Source organism: Lissotriton vulgaris, chromosome 1_1, assembly GCF_964263255.1.
Source record: "Lissotriton vulgaris chromosome 1_1, aLisVul1.2, whole genome shotgun sequence".
Taxonomy (NCBI): domain Eukaryota; kingdom Metazoa; phylum Chordata; class Amphibia; order Caudata; family Salamandridae; genus Lissotriton; species Lissotriton vulgaris.
The window spans coordinates 1825180292-1825189697 of NC_141685.1; the positions used below are offsets into that span (position 1 = coordinate 1825180292).

At 48.1% G+C, this 9406-nt stretch overlaps 1 protein-coding gene across 2 annotated transcripts in view; it reads left to right on the top strand.

Moving 5' to 3' along the window:
* The window catches only part of NUP37 (nucleoporin 37), a 137247-nt gene extending 128048 nt beyond the window's left edge, over positions 1 to 9199 (top strand). For both annotated transcript variants that reach the window (XM_086919237.1, XM_086919240.1), the window contains exon 10: positions 9013 to 9199. In XM_086919237.1, coding sequence (XP_086775363.1) covers positions 9013 to 9126 — 114 coding nt within the window. In that variant the 3' untranslated portion in view covers positions 9127 to 9199. The remainder of the gene's footprint in view (positions 1 to 9012) is intronic.
* Positions 9200 to 9406: the final 207 nt, after the last annotated feature.

Below are 9406 nucleotides of genomic sequence, written 5' to 3' on the forward strand. Positions count from 1 at the left end.
GGAGATCCTCGTCATCGAGGCACAGGTCGCCATCGAGGCGCCGATCGCCGTCGAAGCGTAGATCGCCGTTGAGGCACAGAAGATCGCCGTCGAGGCACAGAAGATCGCCGTCGAGGCGCAGAAGATAGCCGTCGAGGCGCAGAAGGTCGCCGACGAGGTCGCCGTCGAGGCGAAGGCGTTCGACGCAGAGGAAGAGACGCTCGGCGTCGCAGGGCCGACGCTCGCCGTCTGGTCGCCGTTCTTCGACGTCGAAGAAAGGTGGAAGGGGGCCTGACGCCATGGGAAGTTTGCCAACGTCCCAGGCTGGTAAAGAAGGCGGGTCACCGGGCTCGGCGTATTCCGAGGTGTATACCCCGTTGGGGAAGGTGACTCCACCTCCTTCATTGCCGAGGGGTCCCCCTCCGAGGAATCCTACTCCTCCTCCGTTACCTCAACCGCAACCTGGACCTCGGTTGCCAGAGAAGCCGCCTCCGATTCCTCCGAGGTCGACTTCATTGCCTAAGTTTCCGACACCTCCCAAAGGGACCCCTAAGGCCCCGGCCAAGCCCAAGTCACCTGCTCCGGTGGAACTGGTTGATCGCCCTAGGAGGTCACGATCACGCTCCGGACGGAGAGGGAGATCGAGGAGTCGACGCAGATCCTCCACCAGATCAAGGCACCACCAGAGGAGAAGGGGAACTATGTCCCGCACGGACTCCTTCAGGACCCGCTCCTACTCACCGACTTTGTCGGGCTCCCCAGGGACCAGAGTGTCTCCAGTGGACGACATTAGTACATTCCAGGAGGTTCTCCTGAGGGGGGCTGCAAAACTGGGTATCACGGTGACGGCTCCGACACCTACGACGTCCGTGATATTCGAAACGCTTCACAAGAGGCACTTGTCTCGCCCTCTCCTACCACAACCGGTACCTGGACTGGTAGAACCTGCAGAGGAGCTGTTCCTCACACCGGCGGTAGTGAAGGCCGCTCTCTCCCGGCTTCTGAAGAAGTACAGGGCCCCGGATTCTGACCCGGCCTTTCTGAGGATAGATCCGGTCCCTGACTCAGTGATGTGACGGCGGCCAGGAAGTTACACTCTACTTCCCCGTCCTCCACTGTGCCTCCAGATAAAGAAAGTCGATGGATCGACTCGGCTGGAAGGAAGGCTTGTGGGACTGCATCCACGGCTATGAAGGCGTCCAGCGATGCGGCGCTGCTAGGCCGCTATGACTGGGCTCTGTGGGACTCCCTGCAACAGTTTGTGGAACTTCTGCCAAGAGACAAGAGGGAGGACTTCCAAGAGATCCTCAAGGAAGGAATGCTGGTGTCAAACCAAGTCATCAGTGCAACGGCGGATGTCTCCCTGTTGGCTGCCCATGGTTACTGTCATGGGATCAATCAGAGACGCCATGCTTGGCTCAGGCTCACGTCACTCAAGCCGGAGGCCCAGCAGCGGGTGGCCAATCTGCCCTGTTCCGGGGAGACCTTATTCGGAAAACACGCAGATGACGAGATGGCCCGCATGAAGCCGGAGGCGGAGACCCTTACGGCTGTGTGCTTGGAGAAGCCGAAAGAAAAGAAGTCCAACCGCCCGTTCCAAAGACGGTTCGGTGCACAGGGTAGAGGACGAGGGCAGCCTTCGGGACAGCATCAGCAGCAACAACAGCAGCAGTTCCGGAGACCCTTCCAGAAGCGCCAGAAGGGTAGAGGGGGACAGCAGTCCTCTACAGCGAACAAGGGCCCGGCCGGGTCGCGACCCTGAGCTGTTACTTCCCCTTAATCCGTTACCCGCTCCGGTGGGGGGGAAGCGTTAAATTTTTTCTGGCAGAGTGGAGAAAAATTACTCGGGACAAGTGGGTGCTGAATATTGTTTGCAATGGATACAGTCTTCGGTTCATCAGCCCGCCTCCAGCGATCCCTCCGGTCAGCTCACAGTATCAACTGCGCGAGCTCCAGGCGGAGGCCGATATCCTGTTAAGGAAAAGGGCGATAGAAGACGTATCTCTGGCTCAAAGAGGAAGAGGTCTGTACTCCCTGTTCTTCCTGGTTCGCAAGAAGGACAAGAACGAGTTCAGGCCCATTCTGGACTTGCAGCAGGCAAACAAGTGGATTTGCAGAGAAAAGTTTCGCATGCTGTCGTTGCATCAGATTTATCCTCAGTTGCAACAGGGAGACTGGCTTTGTGCAATAGACCTACAGGATGCGTACTTCCATGTGCCCGGCACCAATCATTATCAATACACAGTACTGCCATTTGGGCTGAAATCTGCGCGCAGAACATTCTCGAAGTGTATGGCAGTGGTAGTGGCACACCTAAGGAAGAACAAGGTGTTTGTCTACCCGTCCTGGACGATTGGTTGATCAAGGCCTCCTCCTTCTCGGAAGCTCAAGCACACTTCCGGAAGACGTGCGTTCTCTTGAACAAGCTGGGGTTGCACATCAACATGTCCAAGTCTGTCCCGATCCCGGTCCAGTGCATTCAGTACTTGGGAGCCACCATCAATACACTGTCAGCAAGCGTGTCTCCTTCGGAGGAGCGACGGCTATCGATCCTTCGGAAGGCTCAGCTCTTATGACCGCTCCATCTACAACAGTGAGGACGGTGTCTTCTCTACTGGGGTCGATGGCCTCTTGTATCTTCCTCACTCCACGGCTACACATGAGACCTCTGCAGGAGTGCTTGGAGGACCAGAGAAAAGGATCTTGGGACGACAAGATACGACTGTCTCTGCATGCTCTTCAGTCTCTGAAGTGGTGGTGTTCAGCGAAGAATCTCCTCAGAGGGGTTCCCTTCCACAAGGACATTCCTACTCAGACTATCGTGACGGATGCCTCTCTCCACGGCTGGGGAGCGCATTCGGGAGACTTACAGATTCAAGGAACGTGGTCTCAGATGGAGTCCACGTATCACATCAATTTCCTGGAACTCAGAGCTGTTCACTTGGCACTGAAGGCCTTTCATCCGTCCTTCCAGACCAACTCTCTGCTTGTACAGATGGACAATACGACCACAATGTATTACCTCAACAAGCAGGGGCGCTCGAGATCGCGTACCCTGTCTCGGGAGGCGCAGACGATCTGGCACTGGCTTCTGGCCAGAGGATTGACGATAACGGCTACCCATCTGCCAGGTGTGCAGAATGTTCAGGCAGACACACTGAGCAGACTGATTCAGGAAAACCACGAATGGGTCATAAACGACGAAGTACTAGGAGAAGTCTTCGAAAGGTGGGGAGCTCCAGACGTAGATCTGTTCGCCACCGCCGAAAACAGCAAATGCCGAGACTTCGCCTCCAGGTACTACCAGCAAGGGACGCTGGGGAATGCGCTATGGATCAACTGGTCGAACAGCTTTGTGTACGCTTTTCCACCCATTCCCCTGATTCCAGCGGTGCTCATCAAGCTGTCCCAGTCCAGGGCACGGATGATCCTGATTGCTACGGAATGGCCCAGGCAGTGGTGGTTCACGGACCTGCTTCACCGGTCTCTCCTTCCGCACATACGGCTGCCGTGCAGGCCGGACCTTCTCACGAAGTTCGGGGGGCAGATGTTGCACCCCAACCTCTCGTCTTTAAGTTTGGCGGCATGGCTGCTGAGATAGTGCAATATGGCCATTTAAATCTGCCTGAGGATTGCATGGACATACTGAAGGAGTCTAAGCGACCTTCCACTCGGACATCCTATGCTTACAAGTGGAAGAGGTTTTGTATCTGGTGTGAGTCCAAGAGCTATGACCTGACGACGTGCAAGGAAGATGTCATCCTTCCTTACCTTTTACATTTGGCGCGGTCTGGCCTTAATGCTCATTCCATTAAAGTTCATCTCGCTGCTTTGACTGCCTACAGGAAAAGCCCTTCACAGACTTCCTTCTTCCAGATCCCTGTGATCAAAGACTTCTTGGAAGGCTTGAAGAAAGTGTTTCCTCCTGTCAGGCTTCCTTCGCCTTCATGGGAATTGAATGTGGTGCTGTCCAGATTGATGAAGGAGCCTTTTAAACCTATTCATAAGGCTTTGTTGCAGCACCTGTCCAGGAAGGCAGCGTTCCTCGTGGCCATTACATCGGCCCGCAGGGTGAGTGAAATTCAGGCGTTGTGTTGCCAAGAACCTTATACTGTATTTCATGCTGCTAAGGTTGTTATGTGTACTCACCCTAAATTTCTTCCCAAGGGTATTTCTGATTTTCATGTCAACCAGACTATAACTTTGCCTACGTTTTTTCAGAATCCTTCATCTCCAGCGGAAAGGTCCTTACGTTCCCTGGATGTTAGGAGGGTGTTGAAATTTTATCTGAATAAGACCAAAGATATTCGTAGGTCAGACCAATCGTTTATCAATTATGGATCGGTCAGGACGGGTCTTGCTACCTCTAAGCAGTCCATTTCTAGGTGGATTGTGTCCTGCATACAATTGTGTTACCAAAAAGCTAATAAGACCATAGGAGGTAAGCCTAAGGCTCATTCCACCAGGGGCAAAGCTGCCACGACAGCCTTGCTCCGTAACGTGCCGATTGCAGAAATCTGCAAGGCAGCCACTTGGAAGTCGGTTCATACCTTTGCTAAGCATTACTGCCTGGACACTGATGCCAGGGCAGACGCTCAGGTTGGGCAGGCTTCGCTGCGAAATCTGTTCGCACAATAGTGGTGTTATTTCTCTTTTCTCCACCGCCGCTTTGGTGTGGGGATGGGCTTGCCATTCTATTCACTAGATTATGACTATACACAGAGATCCCCTACTACAGAAGGAGTAGTTTCTGTCCTGTAACTCCAGTTCTGTAGTAGGGGTATCTCTGTTACAGTCATAAGCGCCCGCCCTCCTCCCCAGTGGAGAGAGATATTCATGTAAGGAATGCTACAGGTCTGGCGTGTTACGCCTTCAAAAAGAACTGAAAGTAAAGGGGACCTGCAGTGCATTCTGGGATACTGTGAAGTTCTGGAAAGTTCTCTTAAAGGCACAGTATCCTGTTTTGAGCCACATAATGGCAGCCTATGGGGCTTGTCTGTCCATGTCTTCCTCTCTATCATTCCAGAGGGTTTTTGCTGCTAAGGCAAGGGAAATCTGGACAGACTTTGCTGTTTGTGGATTTTTGGTGGAATTTCTAGTTGAAGTACTGGACAGTGTAGCCTGATTATAGGCTGCATTATCTGTCTTTAATTCTCTCTTAAGTGGCTGTGCAGTTCTGCATTTTTTCGACACTTTAAGAGATTATTTTTGATTGCTCCGGGGACGACGCACATGGGCGGGACTATTCACTAGATTATGACTATAACAGAGATACCCCTACTATAGAACTGGAGTTACAGGACAGAAACTACTCCATACTCTACTACCATATACTCACCTGGGCCCTTAAACACACAATTGAGTAAGCCGCTGGAGTCAAAGTTTAATGTAGGTGATCACGATATCAAGATTAGTTATTCACCATTCCTAACTAACCTCCCACGGATCAAAAAGTTCTTTCCTCTGGTCGATGAACCATTAGTTGAATTAATTGATGTTGATAATGAACATAATTCTATCTTTTCTATACCTTGAAGTAAATAACCACAGTCTCTGGTAAGTTATAAGTCTTTATATAAATTAATTGCATGTAAACCACTTCAAAAATACAGTACGGTCACCATCACTCGTAGGAGGGAATATTCAATTAATCAATCATCAAACATATACTTCAAACCTTTGCAATGACTTATGCTCAGAAAGGAGAGGACAGAGAGAAAAGGACATCTGCAAATGCACAAAATTATATTTACCCAGGATGACGAACCCCCTGGCCAAAGGGCTGGTAAGGATCCCCTGGGATAGTTCAGGAAACAAAGACTTCAGGATAGGATTCAGGACAGTATAGAGGACCTCTCTAACACCGACGTCGCGTCACACCCCTCTATCTATTCATGTTTTATTTTCTCACCCGCATGCACATTTCATCTGCAACAAATGTTTTAAAATTGAACTTGTAGACTCATTCATTTAGATCTTTCACTGTCAGTTCTCAGGCTCAGGCACACTGCGACCTTGTCCTGTTCCCTACCCGCATGTCATTATTCCGGGCTGACTTTCAGTTGTCATGCACAATTATCACAAGGTTAAGCTTACTTCAGCCATATACGAGAAGCCCATATGCGCGGTAGTGATAAAGTCAGAAAAGACAATGTTAGTTTCACAAATAAATGGTTTCACTGTATATCACCCATCTCTATTCTAACCCCCTTTATTTATTAAAACTATCCCCGCATTAGTTAACTAGCTCGATTTAATTTCAGCTAAGCAGGTGCCATGCACGCGAGTCTTCTAGACTCCATTTTAGTGCCTTTTGCTCATGCGCAAGAATTTCCCTCCAAGCCTTAGTACGTCATATTGCATAGATACCGTTAACGCATGTGCAGTAAAATTTGTCCTGTTAAAGCATTTTTAGTAATTTGTTCAAGTTGGTTAACGTTAGCAAACACATATGCAAGCTTCACTAATTCATGTGTTTATGTGGTGCGCGTTAGTTTTACACAATTCGTAATTAATGTTATGGAGTTAAGTGAGAGGATTGCTTCCGAGCAAGTCTCTTTTCTAGGAGTTCTTGCTCCATCACATGTGCTGCCCAGGCTCGACCTAAAAAACAATGCTCTTTACCCAAGCATCTACGTTCTGTTCACTATTTGTCCAGTTTCGAGACAGCCCTGTAGCTGACTGCTATTCTAAACTATTTATAGCACAGGGACCTAAAACACTGATTAAAGGCGTAATGGCAAAGCAGATTCTCAGTCATCTGTGAAGTTGTCTGTGTTGATCTTATTTAGCTAAAGCTGTGGTTTGAGTGACCATATTCAGCCTCTGGGCATATAGCACCACTAACTTATTGACCTCTTGGAACTACAGATCTAGTCCATTAATAGGATCTCGAGCTATTGCTTGCTCAATATGTGTGTGTGTGTGTGTGTGTGTGTGTGTGTGTGTGTGTGTGTGTGTGTGTGTGTGTGTGTGTGTGTGTGTGTGTGTGTGTGTGTGTGTGTGTGTGTGTGTGTGTGTGTGTGTGTGTGTGTGTGTGTGTGTGTGTGTGTGTGTGTGTGTGTGTGTGTGTGTGTGTGTGTGTGTGTGTGTGTGTGTGTGTGTGTGTGTGTGTGTGTGTGTGTGTGTGTGTGTGTGCCTGTTTGTGTGTGTGTGTGTGTGTGTGTGTGTGCCTGTTTGTGTGTGTGCTTGTGTGTGCTTGTGTGTGTGTGTGTGTGCTCGTGTGTGTGCTCTCATGGTCGGTGTACTGAGCAGTCCCACTTCCCGGGCATCCCGAAAAGATGCCACGGACATTAGAGCAGTTCCCATGAACTGTGTGGGGAAAGCATTTTGTAGGTTCATCAGCACCACATAAAGAAATCTGCCGCAGCACATGTACTACCGGCGATTAGCTGACATATACTCTAGGGTTCCATTACAACTCCAGGAACTTGGCGTATTATTATAGAAGAATCCAGTTTCCATAGTCGTTCTGCTGAACTTTGAGGCCTTCTCTAAAATATTTCACAGTAGAAGTTTGAAAATCAACCTTGCAGGGCAAAAAAGCCAAACTCCAATTCTTCTTAATTCAAGACTTCTCTTTCTAGGGGATTATGTATGGCCCATCTGTCCTGTCCTTGTTATTTTCCCCCAGGCTGTAGTTTAGTTGTATATTTAGCATATTGGCACCGACACCCCCTTTTACTTTTAAACTCTTCTTCGAACTTAGACGGTACTATACATTGTTTGAATCTTTACAAATGTATTAAAATTTTGATGCAAATAGACTGAAATTATTCTCGACTCCGGAAGGCACCTTGTATGTGTCCAGAGCTTCAGGTGAGTCACGTCTTATGTACTTGAATGTCACCATGTATCCTGTTCTGCCGAATAGCTACTCTGCAGGTGTTCTTCAAAACCTAAACTAGGTTGTAGATGTGAGCTTAATGTTTCTTTTTTAAATGCTTTACACTGTTTTTTATGAAATGGTGCTTTATCCCCTGAATGTTCTCCATGCATTAGTCTGAAAGTGTGGGGCCTGGAAGTACCAGTAGGTACAGGTTACTCCTCTGCTGGCCCTTAGCTCCCTTGGTAAAGACTTCATCTCTTGCCTCTCTCTATGCCTGCTAGAAATAACTTGGGCACAGAGACTGTGTGATGTGTCAGGGCGGAACCTGCAGGATCCGCATGTAGTTTTGTTCTTTGCTGATCATGAGATGCACTGGTCCCCTGGCTGGTGAGCAGGACACTCCATGGGTTCAGAAGTAGGGGGCATCCTGGGGATTCATTCCTGCAGGCGAGTACTCGATAAACATTATTTGGTTTGTCTTCTGGCAGTGAGTGCCAACGTGTTGAGTAAGGTATGTGGGGACACTCGACACTGAGCAAAAGTAATTACTGCAAATAATCTTCATCTTTGAACTCACTCAGAGCAAAGCTGTTGAAATATCTGATCTTCACAGTCAATTTGCATTATAATCCTGAGCTACTTGGGACTGCTTGTCTGGCACAGATTGTAGTGATGGAAGTGTGATGTTTTATTAATGGGCATTAACTGAATCCATATTTTGAAGACAGCCTGTTCACCACCCCATCCGCCTGCCCGCTTTGAATGTGGAGTTGGAGGGGGGTGGGAGATGTTTCCAGTGCGGCGCTGCTTCAGTAGAAAGTAGCCAGATGTGCGAGGACCATGCAATAAGGGTACCGGGCATATGTTCTTCAGTTCAGGACTCCGTGCGCTCCGAGTCTCCAGAGCCTGTTTCATTCTGGAGGAATATTTGTACAATCAGTTAGACTTGGGTTTTGAATACAACATGTAGGCCAAAGTTTATATTTTGAATCGATTTGTAAGGTCCTTTTTTTATCGTTCTATGTTACCTATTCATGTAATGATGATAAAAGATTTACAGTTTGAATGGTTTTTACACAAAAAACGATATTGAGTTGTTTTAGCAGCAGTAAGTAAACTTGCTACTACCGCCTTTGAATACTGAATAAGAATATATCATGAATTAACCGTGTGAGTAATGAATAATTTTCTTTTTTTACTTTTAGCCTATCCTCATTGGTTCCGCTTCTGTTGGATCTGGTTTAAGCTGGCACAGAAATCTTCCCATGTGTGTCATCGGAGGATATCGTAAACTTTTATTTTGGCTAACTGAAATGTGAAGAAAAGAACACTGGCCACATTTTGATACGGTTTTGTAACTTTTTTTTCTAATAAAAATCTGGAGAAGGTTAATTCTACTTGGTTTATTTTGTGAGTCGCTGAATGAATCCATGGCTGATGATGCAGAAATTCGGATCGAAGCTTATGCCAGAAAATCTTCCAATCCAAGGTGGAAAGAAACTCAATGGCCCCATTCACCATTGTTTATAACGTTGCATCCTCCAGATGTACGCGTCAGTGAAGACTTCCAGAGAAACGAGGAGTATCTTGGAAAACAAA